The 24356-nt window shown below is 39.4% G+C and overlaps 2 protein-coding genes across 2 annotated transcripts; both read left to right on the top strand.

Annotated features, from left to right (window-relative positions):
* The first annotated feature begins 267 nt into the window (after positions 1 to 267).
* Positions 268 to 7269, top strand: LOC113045214 (interferon-induced very large GTPase 1-like). Its single transcript, XM_026205433.1, is given in 3 exon segments — positions 268 to 2291; positions 3410 to 6034; positions 6037 to 7269. Coding segments are annotated over 3 exon segments (4731 nt in total). The 5' UTR covers positions 268 to 283; the 3' UTR covers positions 6135 to 7269.
* Positions 7270 to 16911: 9642 nt separating this feature from the next.
* Positions 16912 to 22545, top strand: LOC113046245 (interferon-induced very large GTPase 1-like). The gene is made up of 2 exons (XM_026207189.1): positions 16912 to 17077; positions 17993 to 22545. The coding sequence occupies exons 1-2, from the start codon at positions 16912 to 16914 to the stop codon at positions 22399 to 22401; spliced, it is 4575 nt and encodes a 1524-aa protein (XP_026062974.1). The 3' UTR covers positions 22402 to 22545.
* The last annotated feature ends 1811 nt before the right edge of the window (positions 22546 to 24356 follow it).

Raw genomic sequence — 24356 nt, 5'->3', positions numbered from 1 at the left:
GTTTTTAGTTTTAGCGTTTGTGCCAAAAATCTGTTGTTTGAGCACTGTGCTGATCTGCTGAAGTAAAAATCTTAGAAAAATCAGAGAAAAGTACAGAAATAAGAAGCAAAGCGCAGAGCAGTAAGCTAGAACGTCCGAACGGTAGCAAAGCCGGAAGCTTTGCAAAACAGCCAGTAGATCAAGCTGAATGGATCTAACAAGATTTTCTTCTTGTTTTCAAAATTACTGTTTCCACTTAGTGGTGTTACTTATTTTACAGATCAAAACAGCCAAAGACCTTGGAATGAAAGAAAAAAAAATGCAAGAAGAGGTGGAGGAACTTTATCACAGACTTCAACTTGAAACCAAGTGCAACTATAAACCGGTTGCACATTCATTACAGTCCCATGGGTCTTGTGCTGAGGATCAGCTGGTTCATATGTTCTTACAAAAACTACTGATGATGAACTACAAAGCAAGAAGTATCACTGTCACAAAGACTAGTAAGGATCACAATGAAGAACAACAAAAATCCAAAAAATCATCTGCAGACAATGTTGATGTGTTTAGTGAACTTTTTGAAGAACCGTCTTTGTCTGAAGAAAGAAAGAGCAGCACAGACCCGATTCACCCGATGGATGTTCAGATGGCTGTGTTTCATTGTGCTGATGGTTTCCTGAAGCAGCTGATGGTCACTAAACTATCTCAGTGTCAGTATGCTCTACCTCTGCTTGTTCCTGATCCATTCACACAACAGATTGAGTTTCCTCTCTGGACATTCAGAGAAATTAACCAGAGCTGGAAGATAAAAAGCAACAACGAGACCATCAGTCAAAACCAACCGGTCTGGAAGGCAGAAACTCCAATGGTGTTCTTCTTCAGGTTTGGCTCAGTGTCCTCATCCAAGTCTCAGCTGATCAACAATCTGATCAATGAGAAACACCAGACGTTCTTCCACAGACACTGCCCTGGCAGCAGCAGAACCAGAGTCCTGATGGACGGAGTGGTGGAGATCGCCTGGTTCTGTCCTTCTGGGACACAAGATGATAAATTCACCAACCGTGTTGCCTTCTGTAATCTACACGGTGATGCAGGAGAACATGAGAAACAGCTGGATATAATGAATGAAATGGCGTCAGTCAATGTGGTTGTTTTACCAACACTGGACAGGAATGACAAAAGAATGACAAAAATCCAAAACCTCTACAAGGATCCAAAGCCACTGATTTGCCTTCTTCCTGAGAATGATTCAGCTCTCACTGAGCAGAGGAATGGAAAATATAAAATTGGTTTGAAAGACAGAGGTGATGCAGAGGTGTCTGAAGATCTCAGAAAAGCTATCACAAATTGTCTCTCAGAATCATCTTCCACTTTCAGACTTGAAGATGTGTCCAAACACTCAGACATTAGAGTTGATGAGGAAGATGATAATGACTGCAAGAAAGGGAAGGATTCAGCACAACAAATGATAGCTTTACTAGAGAAGAAGGATCTGTCAAAATTCAAAGAGTCATTTCTGCCTTGTCAGGGCAAACTGTGGCATCAGTGGGGTAAAATGAATAAAGAGCTAAATCGACCTCAAGGAGATCACCCAGAAATGGAAATTAGTAAAAAAAAAGATGAGATGATGAAAATCCGTGAAGAGCAGCATGAAGCTCCCATCAGTGAATTCATAAATTTATTCATGAAAGAAATGAACTCACATGTTACAAATAAGTCAATGTTTTTCCTCAAGTGGCTCAGAATCCTCCTGGATGAACATACCTCAGATAATCTTTCTGATCTACTTCAAGACTATAATAAAACATGGACAGAAGTCTCTAAACTAAATAAGAGCAGTAGCAGTAATAAATCTGTGGAACTGTTGCCTAAACAAACAGAACTTGTGGATTTATCAAAGAAACTTCAAGATGCAACCTTTGGTTTGGAGCACATCATGAGGGAGATCGGTCAGATCTATGAATCATGTTCATCTGTGAAGAAGAACAAGAAAGACCTGCAGATTCACTTCTCTTCTCTCCCGAGTCTCGCAGCAGAGATGATGATCTCTGGATTTCCACTGGAGCTGATGGATGGAGATGCTGCTCATGTTCCTCTGGTCTGGATCTCTGCTGTTCTAGATCAACTCATCAAGAAACTGGGAGACCAGAGAGTCTTTGTGCTGTCAGTCTTAGGGCTCCAGAGCTCTGGGAAATCCACCATGCTGAACGCCTTGTTTGGACTCCAGTTTGCGGTCAGTGCTGGAAGAACAACCAGAGGAGCTTTCATGCAGCTGGTCAAAGTCTCAGAAGAGATGAAAACACTGATAAACAGTGGGTCAGACGAGATGAAAACACCGATAAACAGTGGGTCAGTGGAGATGAAAACACCGATAAACAGTGGGTCAGACGAGATGAAAACACCGATAAACAGTGGGTCAGACGAGATGAAAACACCGATAAACAGTGGGTCAGACGAGATGAAAACACCGATAAACAGTGGGTCAGACGAGATGAAAACACCGATAAACAGTGGGTCAGACGAGATGAAAACACCGATAAACAGTGGGTCGGACGAGATGAAAACACCGATAAACAGTGGGTCGGACGAGATGAAAACACCGATAAACAGTGGGTCGGACGAGATGAAAACACCGATAAACAGTGGGTCAGACGAGATGAAAACACCGATAAACAGTGGGTCGGACGAGATGAAAACACCGATAAACAGTGGGTCGGACGAGATGAAAACACCGATAAACAGTGGGTCAGACGAGATGAAAGCACCGATAAACAGTGGGTCGGACGAGATGAAAACACCGATAAACAGTGGGTCAGTCGAGATGAAAACACCGATAAACAGTGGGTCGGACGAGATGAAAACACCGATAAACAGTGGGTCAGACGAGATGAAAACACCGATAAACAGTGGGTCGGACGAGATGAAAACACCGATAAACAGTGGGTCAGACGAGATGAAAACACCGATAAACAGTGGGTCAGACGAGATGATAACACCGATAAACAGTGGGTCAGACGAGATGAAAACACCGATAAACAGTGGGTCAGACGAGATGAAAACACCGATAAACAGTGGGTCAGACGAGATGAAACACCGATAAACAGTGGGTCAGACGAGATGAAAACACAGATAAACAGTGGGTCAGACGAGATGAAAACACCGATAAACAGTGGGTCAGACGAGATGAAAACACCGATAAACAGTGGGTCAGTCGAGATGAAAACACCGATAAACAGTGGGTCAGTCGAGATGAAAACACCGATAAACAGTGGGTCAGACGAGATGAAAACACCGATAAACAGTGGGTCAGACGAGATGAAAACACCGATAAACAGTGGGTCAGACGAGATGAAAACACCGATAAACAGTGGGTCAGACGAGATGAAAACACCGATAAACAGTGGGTCAGACAAGATGAAAACACCGAAAGACATTGACTATATTCTGGTCATTGATACTGAAGGTCTTCGTGCTCTAGAACTGGCTGGAGGTTCAACAAGAGATCATGACAATGAATTGGCTACATTTGTTGTTGGTCTTGGAAATATGACACTGATCAACATCTTTGGAGAAAACCCATCTGAGATGCAGGACATTCTCCAGATTGTGGTTCAAGCCTTCCTGAGGATGAAGGAGGTCAGACTGAATCCCAGCTGTGTGTTTGTTCATCAGAACGTTTCAGACGTCACAGCTGGAGAGAAAAACATTGAGGGAAGGAGACGACTGGAGGAGACACTAGATAAGATGACAAAACTCGCTGCTAAAGATGAAGTCTGTGATGCAGAATGTTTCAGTGACGTCATTGCATTCGATGTACAGAAAGATGTGAAGTATTTTGCTCAGCTCTGGGAGGGCAGTCCACCAATGGCACCACCAAACCCTTCATATTGTGAAAACATTCAAGACCTTAAGAAAACTATTCTCTCTCATGTCTCAAACTCAAATGGCATGATGCTGACAGACATAAAGAGTCACATTACAAATCTCTGGGAGGCTTTGCTGAAGGAGCGCTTTGTGTTCAGCTTCAAAAATGCCCTGGAGATCGCCACATACAGGAGATTGGAGACAGAATACAGTAAGTGGACCTGGAGTCTTCGGAAGGCCATGCTGGAAATTGAAAACAAACTACAGAACCAAATAGAAAATGGAGCAATCAATGAGGTTGAGGAAACAGATCTTCAAGAAAAACTAAATGTAAAAAGTGCAGAAGTAAAAAAATCTATGACAGAATTCTTTGAGAGAGACACAGATGCCAGTATACTGATTCAGTGGAAAACATCGTTCGAAATAAAAGTTTCACACATACAGGAACACATTGTTAGAGAAACACTGAAGAAACTGAATGTGGTGCTTCAACAGAGAGTTCTGAAGAAAAACATTGACGCTCAGAGGGCACAAAAAGAAAACGCTCTCCTTGAGAAAGCGAAAAATCTGGCATCGGATCTAAAAAAAAACACAAAAAACGATAAGATCCTACAAAACAAGTTTGAGGAGTTTTGGAAAAACTGGGTAGAAGAGATAAAAAAAAACACACCTCAAGCCCAAAACATCGACGTTTTAGGAGATCTGAGAAATCTCCTCGGGGACATCCATAAAAGTTCCTCTGTACCAGACCACAGGACAGAAAGCACAGAATGTGATGTCTTGGAGTTGTCCAGCTATTCAAACTATGTACAGGTTAAAAAACAGAAAATTACACAACAAATTGCAAAAGTATTTACAGGTACAATGACTGAGTGTTCTAAAGACGATGACAACCAAATAAGAAACTTGCTTGAAGATATTGCTCAACAAACAAACAAAATGATCATGTCACATAACATTGCAAAGATGGGCTACAACAAAATCTGCATTCAAAATTTTTTTGATTTAATCAATAAAAATTTAGCAGACCATGAGCAAAAACAACAGAAATATGTGTTTAAGAATCACTTCGTAAGTGATTTGGCACTTTCTATATGCAAGAGAGAAAAACATACATTCACTGAACAACACAGAATCTTCACGCAAGCCAATGACCCTGTTCTCTATTTTACAAGTAGAAGAGAAGAATATTACAGAATTTTCCAGAAATACTGTCAGGGGGCAACATCAGCAACCATTATAGGAGAGATCATCTGTAACAAACTCAAAGATCCCATTCAGCAGAGCGTCTACAAAAACACTGCCCGGGATTTGGCAGATGACATGAGATCAAAGTGTGAATCACTGAATGGAAATAGATCAGAACTGGAAAGAAACATCCTGAAGAAACTGGCCCAAAAGGAGGACTTTAAGGCATTCATAACCTACATTCATAATCCCAAAAAACACTTCAAGAGTTTCATCAGAGATGAAGTCAGTCAGTACATAAATGACAATTTCAACACCAGTGTTCTGCCCAAGATGAAAGATGATTTAAGACAGAAAGAGAATCAGATCATAGCAGCAGTGAACAGAGCATCTGAAGAGGTCGATGAAAACAGTAGAAATGCTGATCTGTGGTTGAAGAAATTCACACAGAGTTTATCAGATGCGCTGATATTCTCTGAAAAGGATCTTGAAGGAGTGAGTCGTGATGATGTTGATGTAAAACACCTAGCAGAGGTCATAAGAAAACAACTTCCTTCTATAATATCTGACATACGCAAAGATTTCAGTGAAGGATCATTTCTACAGAAGCTGGAATCCAATGATAAGCCTGATGAGATCCTAATTGAACACCTCTGTAAGTGCTGTTGGGTTGAGTGTCCATTCTGTGGAGCCATCTGCACCAACACAGCAGAAGACCACGACACAAAACACAGTGTCCCTTTTCATCGACCTCATGGAGTGAATGGGAATCATTATAGAATAACACAATGTCTTAGTACAAATTTTTGCACAACTCTAGTGAAAAGTTATTTTCGTTATTTTTACCCAACTCATGAATATCGACTACTTCCCAATTCATATAGATATTACAAATCAGCTGGAGGTGTTTATGCTAAATGGGACATCACCCCTGACCTCTCCGAGCTGTCGTACTGGAAGTGGTTTGTGTGCAGATTCCAGAAAGAGCTGGAAGAATACTACAAAAAAAATTTCAATATCAGGGTGAGATCCCAGATGAATGGAGAAAACACACAAAGCAGGATGCTATTGAGAGTTTGGACAAGTACTTCAAAAAACAATAATGAATAATGAGTGATGAAAATTAACAGTTCTTTTTATTATTTAATTTAAGACTGTATGGATAAAAGAAACTCAGATACTTTGATCTCCTGAGAAACAGAAAATACAAACATACACTGGCATCTTCGACAGAGTGGAGATGCAGGAAACGCCTCTCTCACATATGCACTGTTTCCTCCTCATCCCCTTCCTTCCCCTCACCCATCCTTCTCTTCACCCAGCTCTCTCAGAATGGTCAATAGTAAAATATACTGGTCTACATTAATGCAGGTGATATTTGCAGTCATGATTGATGTCATTTGAATTGTCTCAGGGTGACTTGTACAATGGTCTCAATCTTACATGTTGATTAAAAGATAGTACAGATATTACAAGTTAAGCAATATTTTGCTTACTGTAATGGGAGTGCCATTTTCCAGGGTCTTCCATTTACCTTCTGTTTCCTTTGAGGTGTAAACTACCCCGGTCTGGGACCTAGGTTAATGCAAACTCCAATTGTTTGTTCATGTCTCTGTGACAAAAGTTGCATGAATGCGAAAGTTTGGAACAAAAATCAAACATCAACAAAAATATTGACCGCATATACCTCTTCATGTTCACAAATACAAGCTCAGCTGTTTAGAGGTTAATGATGGCACAGAATGTACCAGTATTTTAAAATGGATGTGTGAATGGTGCTTTTCCAGAAATAAGACGGAATGTTGTTGACTATGTGAACAGCGTATTTTTGAATTTACCCGTAAAGTTGTTCCAGTAATTTTACGGCAGTTCACTGGTATTACTGTGAAAGAGGCTATACTGGTAAATTGTTGGAACAAATTTACCGGTATTTTTTAAAAGATCCTGTTCACATATTATCTCTTTACAGCAACTTACAGGTAATTTTCTGGAAAAGTCTATATGTGTGAAAGGGCTTATTGGGTATACAAAAAGGTACTCAGTGGACCCTGGGCTAGATGAGCTGGATTCATTTCTGTAAAACACTTCCTGAAGAAAACAACTAAAACAAAGTGGTGACTTAGTTTCCATTCTTTATTTTTTTTTTACTTTTATTGTTAATTTTGATAGAAAGGGAGTTAGTATTTTCATTGTATTTTCTTTTTTTTATATAGTATGTAGAGCCCCCTTCCTGAAATCTTGCCCTGGAGGTCCAATGCACTGCAGAGTTTAGCTCCAATCCTGATCAAAGTCACCTGCCTGTGATTTTCGACCCAAAGACAGTGATTGACACTGATTAGCATGCTCAGGTGTGTTTGATTAGGGTTAGAGCTAAACTCTGCAGGAAAGTGGATCTCGAGGTCCAGATTTGAGGATCCCTGATGTAGAGTAGTGATGGGTAGAGTATACAGGAAGTTAGAGGGTGTTATGTTTATTATTTTGGCATATGCCCCTTCCTGAAGTCATTTATTCCTGTAGTTGCATTCTTTAAGTTATATTTTCCTGAAATCTTTTATCATATAACCTTGAAAGCTTAATATTGAAAATCATTAATTATTTTCAATAAATCAAATATAAAATGTGATTGTTTTGTGGAAAGACGAAAGATGTTGATGGTTTTAAGCAGGTCGCTGTCTGTGTTATGAGAGAATGCCAAAAAATACCAGCGAGATGAAGACAGACTAAATATCAACTTATTATTTGACAAGTAATCATCATTTAATCTTCATTATTAGAATATAATTAGTGTCTTTTAACACTGTGAAAGTCAACACTGAAGAAAGGATCGACGAGCACCTCAGTGCTTGAGTAGATTCAACCGGAGGTTTAAAAACCCGCTGTCTACTCCAACACCAGATAGAGCTGGAGGACAATATGATCTTCCAGAAAGCTCCTCTGGCAGCGATGGACAACATCACCAGATAGCGCTCCAGGCTACCGGGAATGTCTGGAGTTCCTCTGGCACCATGGGATAAACCCCACTTTAATCACATTTTTTGTTTTATCAAAATATGAATTTTAATCAGTTTAATCATCTGACTAATCAATTATGTACTCTACATAACCATGACAACCATGGGCAAGGCTGACACATTGCACGCACATGCTTTTATACACATTGATGATTTATTCTTGATTCATTGTTTTGACCCCCAAGAATGTATAGGTAGGGAAGTAGAGTCTTTAACTCTTCTCTAGTCAACTGTGGAGAGAGATGTTTGTCTCTGACTTCCTCCAGAGTGTGACATCATGAAGAAACCATTTGTTAAGAAGTACTGGAGGACCATTATTGATTCACAGATGGAAGGAAAGAGTGGAATCATGGTGTTGCACTCTGGGTAAAGGGTTTAGAAGTGAGACTTGGTAAAGTCTCAGAGGGGGGAATGTGTTGTGAAATTGTTTTAAAAATATATATATTATGCATGATAATAATTACAATCAATATACTAATAAATATGGTGATTGTTTAATGATTATTTCAACAATTGGAAGTCTTAAAGTGCCCCTATTATGCCATTTCCGATATTGCCTTTCATACAGTGTGTAATGAAGCTGTATGTGGATGTAAACAATCTATGAAGTTGTAAAGCTGAAAGTGCATGATAAATAAAGTTAATGTCTCCCAAAAAAAAGGGCTCTCTGTAAAAGACTCGGCAGGCTCCAACACCAACCAATCACAGCGCACTCCCTCACCTGAACACTAATCACTCCCACCTGCTCCTCATCCACTGGCAATCATCCTCTCCCATAAAAACCACACACACACACACACACACACACACACACACACACACACCCCCACCCCCACCCCCACACCCCCACCCCCACCCCCACCCCACCCCCACACCCACACCCACACCCACACCCAGTAACCGTCTGGTCTCGTTTGCAACAAGGTCATTCCTGCCTTCTTAATCTAACGACTAACCTATCTCGCTGCTTACCTCTCTCCAGCGGTCTCCAGATCTCCATTGTGTGTGTGTGTGTGTGTGTGTGTGTTACCTCCAGCACCATATCTTCACTACCTGCTCCTCTGCTTGTGCCATAATAAACCACTTTCTCCTGTTATTCCAGCCTCCTGATTACCATAACAGAGATAAATAATAGATGTTTATATTTTCTACAGAGCGTTCAATATATAAGCAATGGGCATATCGTTTCCGACACCACTGTACGGAAGACCAATCACAATAGACTGGGGCTTTTGACCAATCAGAGCAGACATTGTTCCACGCAGACAAACAAATTCAACATAGTCACACATATAACAGTTATCATAATTTAACACAAGACACAGCCTAAAATGCATAGCAAAGCACTTCACCTGTGCCTGTTTGCACATGCAGTAGCACAAACAACTACACAGTGTGCTCTGTGGGCACAATGTGTGTAACACAGTAAAATTTGTAATCATACTTGAGAGCAGAGAGACACACAGCAGCGAGAGATCTGCTGCAGAGCTCTAGAGACTCTCACACACAGCACGGGGACTTCTGGTTTATTAGGCTTATTATCGCTGATCATATCATATGATCTGAATATATAATGATTTTCCATTATATAATCAGAGGGATATAAAAAAAAGTTTATGAATTTGAGTTATTAAGTTTATAGTGACACTCAATAATACAATACTTAAAATAAATATGTATAGTATTTTTATGTTACATTAATCAGTGATAAAGATCTATACTTGAGCTATTATTATTTTAGTTATTCCTTTAATTTAATTTATTTTGACGTTAATCACATAGTGCAGGCTGGTTTATATACATGTTGCTGCGGATTGTGCTGAGATGTTTGACACAGTCACCAAACAAGAGAAAACTCATCTCAAACCCCGTTGCACACTGTTTCCAGGAAACATGTCGTTCAAACCGGAAACCGTAGCACAACGCTGCACACCTGTTTGACCTTGAACTTGCCCCAGGGTTCAAATAAACGGTTTCCACAAAAACATTTTGGCATTACAGCTGTATTCAATAATAATAATAATAAATGAGCAGTTATTCATCATATTATCATGATTTCTGAAGATCATGTGACACTGAAGACTGGAGTAATGATGCTGAAAATACAGCTGTGCGCACAGAATTTTTAAATTACTGCATTCATAAATTAAATAATTAAATATAATAAAGTTACAATTTACCAATATACCATTGTGTATGAGCAGAAGATTAGGATGAAGTGTTGTATACTGTTACATCACTAGAGGGCCATAACTCACCACGATGATGAATCTGAACACTGCAGATCTCAGCTGAGCAGAAAACTCTGAAGGAAAACACAAAGACATTCATTCACTTGACTTGTTTTTCTTGCATTGGAGATGACAGCGTCTGTTTGTTGAGCTCCAGCAGAGGGAGTGGAAGGACTTCTCAGGAACCAGGGGTCGTCTCCATGACTCCCACTGTCTCTCTGTGGCCTGCGTTTCCATGGAGACGACTCTGTCCGGTGCAGTGGCCGGAGATGGTTGACCTTAGGAGCTGACCTTTGACCTGAGGGTCACTCAGGGGGTCGCAGGGTCAGCAGTGGCCGGAGGGCTGGACAGCACTCACACTGATTGGGCGTCCTTTTAACCAGCACAACCTTCATCAGGATGATTAGAATATTGACCAATCAGCTGGACATGTACATCACAGGGAACTCAGAAAACACACTACACCTATCGTGACATTTCTTATATATATATATATATATATGTGTGTGTGTGTGTGTAACCCTTTTCGTCTGTGTGCTCCCCAAATGGCTCTGCGTTGTGTTTGGGTGATGACTGAATGAGGAGGACACAAAGATCGTTGTCGTCACAGCGGTGAAGCTTATTTATTGGGCTCTTTATCTGCATCAGCCACTTTTCACAAGGAAAATAGAACTGTTAGTTACTAATATCAAAACTAAAAATGCATATAAAATCATAAAACAAAACAATTTAGTTCTAGCTGCTGTTTTTTTAAACCTTAAATCAGGGGGGTTCTCAAAGACTGGAAAAATAACTTTCCACATATCACAATTAATGTTGAATGCCACATACATCCCAAATACAAAGAATAAAACCCAAAATACTCAGATAAATGTTAAACACAATACAATATAAAGAAAAATATACCCCACCACATGGAAGGTACAACCCATGAAATAATATCAGAAATACAAAACCATCTTTCACAAATAAGTGCACATATATCTTAGTTAACATCTTTAACAGCAATATATATCTTCAAATAACATGGATGGCCAATATAATTAAAGAAATATAATGGATGTAACAGAGAACAGTGAAAACCATCCTTACCTTTTCACAAGGAAAATAGAACTGAATTAAACAACAGCTCCACCCATGTGAAGAAGGGCTCACTCACACAATGAAATACTCATAAAACACAGCTCCCCTTAAGGCTGAGAGAAACATATTACAGCTTGCCTATGTATATATATATATATATATATATATATATATATATATATATATATATTCTCTCATATTCTCATAATATAGGCTATAATTTGTGGTAAGTATAAAAATGATTATTTTATTTATTTTTATGTTAATCAAATGTAATTATGAAATCCATTCCACTTTTTTTGTACAGTGATTATTGCATGTAATAGTGTTTTTTATTCAATCAGCAAAACAGTAAAACAAGTATTCGTACATAATTATTATTATGTACAAATACTTTACAATTTAAATAAAATTTTATAGTATAGTATGGAAATGTTTATTTTATCTGCAACTTAATTATTTTGCTTGCAAAGTATTTTGTCCACAAATGTAAGATTATGAAAGTTATCCCCCAATTCTATTACTTTATAGAATATATTAAAATGTATATAAATTCTTTTTCTACCTGCTGTAACAAAAATCTACTAAAACTTTGAATGTATGCTTGCTTTTTGGTGTTTTTGTATAATTTCTATCTGATAATTATTTATGTTTTGAGACATGTTTTTTGTTGTGTAATCTATTTTCTAATTTATTTATTTATTTATTTTTCTACTCTTTCTTTTTTGATTTGTAATTGCTGTTTATTGTTTGGTCATCCTCGAACCCCTGGCTCTTTTCTTTGGCATATGTCACACCTGTATTTTTGAATGAATGTTTATAATTAAAAAGGTGTGCAGTTAACACCGAAATGACCACATTACAGTTGTGACTTTAAGTCTTTCTCCTCAAATGAGCTTTAAATTTAAGTTTGAGCCCATTCGGTTGTGAAAAAGTAGCATCCATTTACATATGATTTACAGTTTATTTTAATAAATATAAAACATGTAAAAGGTGTGCATTATAGTTGACACCTAGATGAACAGTTTACAGTTGTTTTATCACAGTTAATCATTCTCCTCAAATGCTATTGACTATAGAAAAGTGTATACCAGTATTGCATGTAACTTTAGAGACGGTCCCTTAATTTGCGAAAATCGAACGCGCAACATCAAGCAAGTGTTTGTTTGTTTGTTTGTTTGTTTGTTTTTATGTCTTTTCCATGGTCACAGATGTCCATTCATCAATTATGAGCATTGCACCTGCAAAGTTTAGTTACGAGCGTTTGCGAACATGGTAAGGTTTTTTTTTTTATTACTTTTTTTTTTTTTAACAGCTGGGATGGTTCCCGCCTGGGAGTTGGTGCCCTACGCAAACTGCGTACTCTGCGTACTTCAAAGGGAGCGGCGCTACTGGCTGCTGAATCACTGCTGGACCGCACCCGTGCCATGGATGTAGAACAATACGCACTTTAGATGGAGTCCGTGTGAAACAGACGTAACAGCTGAACTCAAATCTCCAGAGAGAGAGAGAGAGGACACTGAGACGGAAGGAGCGGCCGCTCACTGCTCCAGAAGCTGAATAACAGTGCCAATGGAAATGATGGATGAACTCACACAAACATCAGAAGGAGGTACAATTAAAGTTTTTATTTATTTATTATTATTAAATCAGTCAGCTGATCAGGACTAGATGGGTTTATACGGAAATGATTAGCCTAACCTGTAAAAAATTAATCATGGGTCTGGTAGCTAGTTTTCATTTAAAAAAAGTTAAGGGCATAATTAAAAATAGTATGTAGAGCATATTTCATGAAAGAAATTGTGGTACAGTGTTGTATAGAAAATATTGAGGATTTTTCACTAATAAAACCAAGAGATGTGGTTTTAAAAGGAAATTTAAGCAGTTTTATGGCTTGAATTGAGGAACTGATTAAACTGAATTCAAGGAAAGAAGGCTACTTATTTATTTCAAGAGTACATTTCACTAATTATATTAAATTCATTATGTCATAGATTAATTAATTTTGGAGATTTTACATGATTTATTCAGGTAGATTCCATTTAAAAATTAACATAAAATATCATGTTATATTGTTACCATAATTTTTTTAAGCAGATAGCTCAATCTATTTTTTACAGTGTAAACCTGATGTAGCTCTTGAAGGCTGTTTTCAGATGTGAAAGGAGTGGCTGGAATATTGTTCTGGAGGTTTGCCTGATTGAGTGAGGAATAGTTCTTTTGGAGCTAAAAACCTGTAACGGGGTGGTAAGAGTCATCGATGAAGAGAGGGTCAAAAGGAGATTCAGACAGAGAGCTCCTTAATTTGATGTAAGAAGGTGGAGACCTGATACGGTTGAATTGGTGACAGGAAGTGGTTGAAAATGGATATTTAATGGCCTATTAAAGGCCTGGCAGCAGCTATTTACACTGTTTTTTTTTTTTTTTTTTTTTTTAATCAGGGGCGGTTCTAGACCATATAACTTGAGACAGGGGCCACTTGTGCTTTTAGGGGGGCACAATTTTACATTTCATCTTAACCTACCCTAAAGAATTATTATTTCAGTCGTTTTCAGGTTCTTTACTGGATTCTTGAATGTGTACTCCATCCTTCAGCAACACTTAACATGTATCTCAGATGAGACACTCAGGTGTTTGGGTGATGGTGAATGCTGTTATTTACTTTGACATTTCTTCCTGGATGATGGACCATCACCTTCAACTCAACCTTGCCAAGACAGAACTGCTTGTGATTCCAGCAAACCCATCGTTTCATCACAATTTCACCATCAAGTTAGACACATCAACCAAAACTCCTTTAAAAACAGCTAGAAGCCTTGGAGTTATGATTGATGATCAGCTGACTTTCTCAGACCACATTGCTAAAACTGTCCGATCCTGCAGATTTGCTTTATTCAACATCAAGAAGATCAAGCCCTTTCTTTAGGAACACGCTGCACAACTCCTTGTTCAAGCTCTTGTTCTGTGGCTGGACTATTGCAATGCCCTCTTGACAGGTCTTCCAGCCAATTCTATCAAACCTTTACAGTTAATCCAGAACGTGGCAGCAAGATTAATTTTTAATGAGCTGAAAAGAATACACATCACAGCTCTGTTTATCAATTTGCACTGGCTTCCAATAGCTGCTCGCATAAAATTCAAGGCATTGATGTTTGCCTACAAAACTACCACTGGCTCTGCACCCATTTACCTAAATGTATGACTTCAGACTCATGTGCCTCTAGAAGCTTGCGTTCTGCAAGTGAACGTCGCTTGATTGTCCCATCCCAAAGAAGCACAAAGTCACTTTTACAGACTTTTAAATTAAATGTTCCCTCCTGGTGGAATGAACTCCCCAACTCAATCCGAGCAGCTGAGTCCTTAGCCATCTTCAAGAATCAGCTTAAAACCCATCTCTTCCATCTTTATTTGACCCTCTAACTTTAACACTCACTATTCTACTTCTATTCTTTAAAAAAAAAAAACATTCCAAGGTTCTAATCTATTCTAAGGTTTTCTTTTCATTTAATATACAATTAACAAAAGCAAAAAAATAAAAAATAAAATAAATGTAAATAATATAGTAGTCAATTAATTTTGTCCATTAAAGGAGTCATTTAATATTCATTATGCCATATGAATAGCTCTGTAAATAGCAGATAAAAACTGATAAAGGTAAAGGTGATTACAAACTAACCAACACAAAGTCTACCAACTCTGCAATAATAATGTAGAATGACCATTCACTTTTTTCTTTTTTCCTACTAGATCAAACCAGAACTGTTGAAGACAACATGGACAACACAATCACAAAAGAAAACAGAGAGAGAGACGGGGTAAGTTCTGTGTGAAGTGTAAACCAACCAGAGTAACTGAAAACACTTGGTTATATGGGATATATAGCTATAAGTGTGATTGGTGGGAATCTTTTTTTTAAATTGTTGCAAGCTAATGCTAAATATTTTGTTCAAACCAACCTACAGTACAAACCCCATAATGACAAAGGGATGAAGGGTGCAGACGTTGAAAATAGTGGTCATTCAAAAGTCTGTTGATGTTACATTCATGGACTTCTGTTCCTTTTGTGTTTTCCCTTTTTGGTCATGTTCCATTAATTGATTAATCCCCACCTGTTCCCATTTTTCTCATTACTTTCCTTGTGTTTAAATACCCTGTCTGTTTAGTTCCCGGTTTTCCGCTATTGATGTATGACACCCCGATTTGGATTTGTGTTTGGATGTGCCCTTTTTCTCCTGTGTATTATTAAAAAGTCTTATTTGTTATCTCCTTTGTTGTGGGCTTGATTTACACTCCAGCACGTATTACAGAATATCGGACCGAAAAAGTGAGTTACAGAATCATACAGAATCGTATTACAGAATCAGCGGACCGTTCGCTGGAGGACCACACTAGGGACTTTTTCGATCTGGCATGCCTTACCTACTTCTCACACCTCTCGCTCAGGCAGTGATAAAAAATGCACAGATCGAGCGGTGTAAGAGACGCCTGCCAGCGAACGGTCCCAGAGAGGATTTTGCTGCTTTCATGGAGTGGGTGCTGGAGAAAAATGGATCTCCATTCACCATTGCCCCTGCTGAAGAGGATATCTCCAGCCCCACTCCCGAACCAGAGACCAGCTAGCTGTCATCCCGCTGCCCAGAGCAAATGCCAGACCCCATCGCAGCTGCACCGCAGCCCAAGCCGGCCATGATTAAAGAGCCAGTGCTTTTCAAAGCGACAGAGCCAATCATCGCCCCTGAGCTTGGACTGGAGAGCGCGACTGCCCAGGTGTGTGAGCTGACAACACCGTGCATTGTGGGAGTACTGGTGGAGATCGAGGGCATGGAGAAAAGCCCTGCCCACACTCCTGTGACTGAGGGTGAGCTGCAACTGGTTTCTGGAAATTATATGGAAGAATTAATGGACATTTAGTCCTGAATCTCCTGTGTCACCCCTAATCCTCCTGTGTTCCCTCCCAGCCTCCATCTCCTGCCTCCTCCTAGACCAGTCAGTTCCTCTGCTCCATCTCTGCTGGTGCCTGTTAGCCCTTTGGCTCACCCTCAGTCAGTGCCATCTGGGCGGTCTGGTCCTCCTCGGGACTTCCAGTCTTCAGCTCCACCTTGGCGTGAGGATCCCCTGTCTCCGCTTCCAGCCTGTGAGCCCAGGACTCCACCTCAGATCTCCGACCCATCAACTCCGCCTTGGCTCTTAGCTCCCTCGTCTCCACCATCCCACCAGCATCACCGGGTATCCTTGTCCCTCCGGCTCCACCTTTGTCAGTCATTGACCATCTGCCGCCTCAGGACTCCATTCCTCTGCCTTCGCCCTGTACATCCCTCCGGCTCTGTCAGACTCCTCCTTCCCTCTGGCTCCACCTCCATCCTCAGTCACTCTGGCTCCGCAGCTGTCTTCCGGTGCCCGCCTCCACCTTGGTGGCCTGAGCCTTCTGCTCCGCCTTGGCCCTCTGGATCCTCAGCATCACCCTGGCCCTGCGGCTGCTCTGCTCCATCTTGGGCTCCTCATCCACTGGCGCAGTCTTCGTCAGTCACCCCCCTGGTGTTGTCAGCTCCTCCACCATGGCTTATCTCTCCGTCGACATCCGTGGGTCAACATCCTGGCTGGCATCTGGAGCACCATCTGGCTCCTCCTGCTCTGGGCTCCACCCTGGTATTATGCTCCATGCTTCTTCTCCATTGCCTGCCCCTTGTCTGCCCCACCCTACCTCCTGGACTATATCTCATGGTGAGGACACACAGTTCTGGGAGGGGGCGAACTGTCAAATTCATGGACTTCTGTTCCTTTTGTGTTTTCCCTATTTGGTCACCTTCCTAGTTTAGTTAATTGACCCCACCTGTTCCCATTCTTCAGATTACTTTTCATTTGTTTAAATACCCTGTCTGTTTAGTTCCTGTTTGTCCGCTATTGTTGTATGACAACCCGATTTGGATTTATGCTTGGATGTGCTGTTTTTCTCCCGTGTATTTTAAAAAGCCTTATTTGTTATCTCCTTCAATGTGCGCTATATTTACACTCCAGCACATATAACAGTTGAATTCTATAAAAATATTTTATTCTCACTATACTCATCAGTTTTATGATAAACTAATGGGAACAAATTCATTGCCCAGAGGAAGAACAAATTACAGGAAATACTGATGCACATCTACACCTCTAAATTTAAGTTATTTTAAAAAAGTATCCAAGTGTAAGTTCTTGATCATTTCTTACTGAAGGATAAAGATATATGGTGTCTGGTATTCTGTTTGCATAAAATGTCCTGTTAGACAAATGACTGTTAGCTTATTTTACAGGCCAAAACAGCCACAGTCCTTGGAACAAGAGGAAAAGAAATGAAAACAGAAGTAGAGGAACTTTTTCACAGACTTCAACTTGAAGCCAAGTTCAACAATAAACTGAGAGCTTCTGATGTTCTTCAGATAACTGCACATTCATTACAGTCCTATGGGTCTTGTGCTGAGGATCAGCTGGTACATATGTTCTTACAGAAGCTACTGATGATGAACTATAAAGCAAGAAGTATCACTGTTACAAAGACTAGTGAGCATCACAAAAAGAATCAACAAAAATCCAAACAATCATCTGCGGAAAATGCTGATGTGTTTAGTGAACTTTTTGATTGTCCATCTTTGTCTGAAGAAAGAAAGAGCAGCACAGACCCGATTCACCCGATGGATGTTCAGATGGCTGTGTTTCATTGTGCTGATGGTTTCCTGAAGCAGTTGATGGTCACTAAACTATCTCAGTGCAGATACGCTCTGCCTTTGCTTGTTCCTGATCCATTCACACAACAGATTGAGTTTCCTCTCTGGACATTCAGAGACATTAACCAGAGCTGGAAGATAAAAAACAACAACGAGACCATCAGTCAAAACCAACCGGTCTGGAAGGCAGAAACTCCAATGGTGTTCCTCTTCAGGTTTGGCTCTGTGTCCTCATCCAAGTCTCAGCTGATCAACAATCTGATCAATGAGAAACACCACACGTTCTTCCACAGACACAGCCCTGGCAGCAGCAGAACCAGAGTCCTGATGGACGGAGTGGTGGAGATCGCCTGGTTCTGTCCTTCTGGGACACAAGATGATAAATTCACCAACCGTGTTGCCTTCTGTAATCTACACGGTGATGCAGGAGAACATGAGAAACAGCTGGATATAATGACTAACATGGCGTCAGTCAATGTGGTTGTTTTACCAACACTGGACAGGAATGACAAAAGAATGACAAAAATCCAAAACCTCTACAAGGATCCAAAGCCACTGATTTGCCTTCTTCCTGAGAATGATTCAGCTCTCACCGAGATGGGAAGCGGAAAATATAGAATTGGTTTGAAAGACAGAGGTGATGCAGAGGTGTCTGAAGATCTCAGAGAAACTATTACAAATTGTCTCTCAGAATCATCTTCCACTTTCAGACTTGAAGATGTGTCCAAACACTCAGACATTAGAGTAGATGAGGAAGATGATGATGACTGCAGGACAGCGAAGGATGCAGCACAACAAATGATCGGTTTACTAGAGAAGAAAGATCTGACAGAAATCAAAGAATCCTTACTGCCTCATCAGGGCAAACTGTGGCATCAGTGGTGTAAGATGAATAAAGAGCTAAATCGACCTCAAGGAGATCACCCAGAAATGGAAATTAGTAAAAAAAAAGATGAGATGATGAAAATCCGTGAAGAGCAGCATGAAGCTCCCATCAGTGAGTTTATAAATGTATTCATGAAAGAAATGAACTCACATGTTACAAATAAGTCAATGTTTTTCCTCAAGTGGCTCAGAATCCTCCTGGATGAACATACCTCAGCCGATCTTTCTGATCTACTTCACGACTACAATAAAACATGGACAGAAGTCTCTAAACTAAGTAAGAGCAGTAGCAGTAATAAATCTGTGGAACTGTTGCCTAAACAAACAGAACTTTTGGATTTATCTAAGAAACTTCAAGATGCAACCTTTGGTTTGGAGCACATCATGAGGGAGATCGGTCAGATCTATGAATCATGTTCATCTGTGAAGAAGAACAAGAAAGACCTGCAGATTCACTTCTCTTCTCTCCCGAGTCTCGCAGCAGAGATGATGATCTCTGGATTTCCACTGGAGCTGATGGATGGAGATGCTGCTCATGTTCCTCTGGTCTGGATCTCTGCTGTTCTAGATCAACTCATCAAGATACTGGGAGACCAGAGAGTCTTTGTGCTGTCGGTTTTAGGGCTCCAGAGCTCTGGGAAATCCACCATGATGAATGCCATGTTTGGACTCCAGTTTGCCTTCAGTGCTGGAAGAACAACCAGAGGAGCTTTCATGCAGCTGGTCAAAGTGTCAGATGAGATGAAAGCACCGATAAACAGTGGGTCAGACGAGATGAAAACACAGAAGGACATTGAATACATTCTGGTCGTTGATACTGAAGGTCTTCGTGCTCTAGAACTGTCTGGAGAATCAACAAGAGATCATGACAATGAATTGGCTACATTTGTTGTTGGTCTTGGAAATCTGACATTAGTCAACATCTTTGGAGAAAACCCATCTGAGATGCAGGACATTCTCCAGATTGTGGTTCAGGCCTTCCTGAGGATGAAGGAGGTCAGACTGACTCCCAGCTGTGTGTTTGTGCATCAGAACGTTTCAGACGTCACAGCTGGAGAGAAAAACATGGAGGGAAGGAGACGACTGGAGGAGACACTGGATAAGATGACAAAACTCGCTGCTGAAAATGAAGTCTGTGATGCTGAGCGATTTAGTGACGTCATTGCATTCGATGTACAGAAAGATGTGAAACTCTGGGAAGGCAGTCCACCAATGGCACCACCAAACCCTTCATATTGTGAAAACATTCAAGACTTCAAGAAAACTATTCTCTCTCATGTCTCAGAAACAAATGGCATGATGCTGACAGACATAAAGAGTCACATTACAAATCTCTGGGAGGCTTTGCTGAAGGAGCGCTTTGTGTTCAGCTTCAAAAATGCCCTGGAGATCGCCACATACAGGAAACTGGAGACAGAATACAGTAAGTGGACCTGGAGTCTTCGGAAGACCATGCTGGAAATTGAAAACACACTACAGAACCAAATAGAAAATGAAGCAATCAGTGAGGTTGAGGAAACAGATCTTCAAGAAAAACTAAATGTAAAAAGTGCAGAAGTTAAAAAATCAATGACAGAATTCTTTGAGAGAGACACCAATGCCAATATACTGATTCAGTGGAAAACATCGTTCGAAATAAAGGTTTCACACATACAGGAACACATTGTTAGAGAAGCGCTGAAGAAACTGAATGTGGTGCTTCAGCAGCGAGACCTGAAGAAAAAGATTGACGCTCAGAAGACACAAAATGAAAACACTCTCCTTGAGAAAGCCAAAGATCTTGCCTTAACTCTCAAAGACAAAGCAAATGATGATCAAATTCTGCAAACAGAGTTTGATTCATTTTGGAATCGTTGTGTCAGTGAGATTACCAAAGACACACCTCGAGTCCAAGACATTGACATCTTAAAAGACATGAAGGAGGTCCTCAGTGACAATGAATGTTTTTCAGACCTCGAGACAAAAAGCAAAAAGTGCAATATTTTAAAATTGTCAAGCTTTTCAGAGTATATTCAGCTTTATATAGTTGAAAAAGTATTTCAAATTTTTGGTTATTCTAACGAATATGATGCCCAAATCTACAAACTCATTACAGACATTGTTGAGCAAGTATATAAAATGATAATGTCATATAACATTGCAAAGATGGGCTACAATAAAACTTACATTCAAGAACTCACTGGTTTCATCAGAGCAAAGATAGCAGACCATGAGGAAAAAGAAACTACGAGGTATACGTTCAAGAAACACTTCTTTAGTGATTTGGTATTTGCCATATTTAATAAAGAACAAAAGACTTTTGTGAAACAACACAACATTTTCAAGGAAGCCAATGACCCTGTTCTGTATCTTGCAAGAAAGAGAGAAGAATATTACAGAATTTTCCAGAAATACTGTCAGGGGGCAACATCAGCAACCATTATAGGAGAGATCATCTGTAACAAACTCAAAGATCCCATTCAGCAGAGCGTCTACAAAAAAACTGCCCGGGATTTGGCAGATGACATGAGATCAAACTGTGAATCACTGAATGGAAACAGATCCAAACTTGAGAAACACATCCTGAAGAGACTGGCCCAAAAGGAGGACTTTAAGGCATTCATAACCTACATTCATGATCCCAAAAAACACTTCAAGAGTTTCATCAGAGATGAAATCAGATGGTACATAAATATCTTCAACATCAGTGTCCTGCCCAAGATGAAAGATGATTTAAGACAGAAAGAGAATCAGATCATAGCAGCAGTGAACCGAGCATCTGAAGAAGTCGATGAAAACAGAGGAGATTCTGATCTGTGGTTGAAGAAATTCACACAGAGTTTATCAGATGTGCTGATATTCTCTGAAAATGACCTTAGAGGAGTGAGTCGTGATGATGTCGATGTAAAACTCCTAGCAGATGTCATAACAAAACAACTTCCTTCTATAATATCTGACATTAGCAGTGAATTCAGTACAAAATCTTTTCTAAAGAAGCTGGAATATAAAAACAGGCCCAATGAGATTCTATATGAACACCTCTGTACATGTTGTTGGGTTCAGTGTCCGTTCTGTAAAGCCATCTGCACCAACACAGCAGAAGACCACGACACAAAACACATCGTCCCTTTCCATCGTCCTGATGGACTGAGTGGGTGGCATTATAGAGGAACACAAACTCTCACTCCAGACTTTTGCACAACTCTAGTGGCAAGTACTAAGAGTTTTCACTCATCTCATAAATCTGGAGAAGAATCCATTCCATATAAAGATTACAGATCAGCTGGAGGTGTTCATGCTGAATGGAGCATCACCCCTGACCTCTCCGAGCTGTCGTACTGGAAGTGGTTTGTCTGCAGATTCCAGGAAGAGCTGGAAGAATACTACGAGATGAAGTTTCAGGATCGGGGTGAGATCCCGAATGAATGGAGAAACCACACAAAACAGGACGCTATTGAGAGTTTGGACAAATACTTCTGAACAAGCATAATAAACAAATTAATGATTCTTTTTAGTCTTATGAATAATAGTTTAGTTCCAGAAAATCTTGACTGTTAGTTTTAGGTCATGAAAGCTAACAAGTTTGAACTATATACTCTGTAATATAAAAGTTTAAAGGGGGGGGTGAAATGCTCGTTTTCAATCAATATCCTGTTCATCTTGAGTACCTATAGAGTAGTACTGCATCCTTCATAACTCCAAAAAGTCTTTAGTTTTATTATATTCATAAGAGAAAGATAGTCTGTACCGATTTTTCAGGACCCATATAAGGAAATTCTGCTCCATCTAACGTCACACAGAGCCATACTCGAAAAAAACTTTCAGAAACTTGTGACAAACTGGAAGGAGTATTTTTGGAACAGAAATACTCCCTCAAACGTACAACTTTAAAAAACTCAGTATGCATGAAATAGCATTTCACCCCCCCTTTAACTTAACCCCACTTTATTATATGCAAGTAACTTCTTTATTAATACATAACATTTTAATTTTTGCTTTTGAAAACAATGGAAATGTTTTCACTTATTTGAAACTTCGAGAGGATCTTTTTCTTATCTCATTGTTATTAGCAATAATGATTAAAATTTATACAAAATACTTGACCCTGGACCACAAACCAGTCATAAGGGTAAATTTGTCGAAATTTAGATTTATAAATCATCTGGAAGTTGAATAAATAAGTTGATGTATGGTTTCTTAAGAGGACAATATTTTAATATCATGGAATCTGAGGGAGCAAAAAAATCTAAATATTGAGAAAATCATCTTTAAAGTTGTTCAAATGAAGTTCTTTGCAATGCATATTACTAACCAATAATTACGTTTTATATATTAGCAATAGGATATTTAGAAAATATCTTCATGGAACATGATCTTAATATCCTAATGATTTATATCCAATAATTTTGACCAATACAATATATATATATTTGGCTATTGCTACAAACATGCCCCAGCGACTTAAGACTGGTTTTGTGCTCCAGGGTCACATACGTGTTAAAAACTGCAGTAAACGAGTCATCTCTGGCTTTTTATATTCAGCTATTAATTACATGCAGTACAGGTCTGGAAGTTTCTGAGTAAGATTATTTTGCCACTTTATTATGACTGTTATGCCTAACATTAAGGACTAAATATTATTGCATGTCTTATTTCACTTATGATATAAAATAACACTCCAATGTGTTGGAGGTCCAGTGGCGTAATCACTTTTGTGTTACCTCTATTGTGTATTGTGGTATGTCTCTCTCTCTCTCTCTCTCTCTCTCTGGCTCCTCCCACTCTGGCTGATTGCCCTTTCCAGCTACACCAATTTTACATTCTTTTGTTGGAGAATTATGTATATTCTCAGAGCTGTTAATAAAACCTGTTAAAGCGTTCTCGTTGTAGTTGTTGTTATGCTGTGGCAGGTGCTTGGGCAAATGCTCTTCCTAAACCTTAATATGGTTACGTTACCTTTAAATCCCTAGACACTTAAGATGTAACAAATGTATTTCATGATTCTGAATAAACATTAGATTTAAATTCTTTCAAGTGCATTGTTTGCCTTATTACAGATCACATACAGAACACGCCTGGTATTAATGATTTAAATCGAATCACAGATTGCTCGACCACATTAAAATCCAGGTGTAAAAATCACATTTCTAGTTGTTTAATGTGAGCCTGTGATATTAACTACTAAAACTACAAAAATTAAGGTGTGAATGGAAATGTTTCTTGTTATCCATTCATAAACTCAACATCAACACTGTTATTGAACTTAATCAACTCAAGTTGATTCGAACTGACTAAACAATTACACTATTGTCGTCTCTAGTGATATTCATTAATCTTAATGAAATCTTATTTATATGAAGATGAGGATTATATAGTTTTTTTTTTTTACTTTTTAGTGTTTAATCCCATTTAATCCATCAAGATGCAATCTATTT

This window comes from Carassius auratus, chromosome 27 (genome assembly GCF_003368295.1).
Source record: "Carassius auratus strain Wakin chromosome 27, ASM336829v1, whole genome shotgun sequence".
Classification (NCBI taxonomy): Eukaryota; Metazoa; Chordata; class Actinopteri; order Cypriniformes; family Cyprinidae; genus Carassius; species Carassius auratus.
Note: the sequence above shows the minus strand (reverse complement) of the source record. Positions and strands in the feature narration are given on the sequence as shown.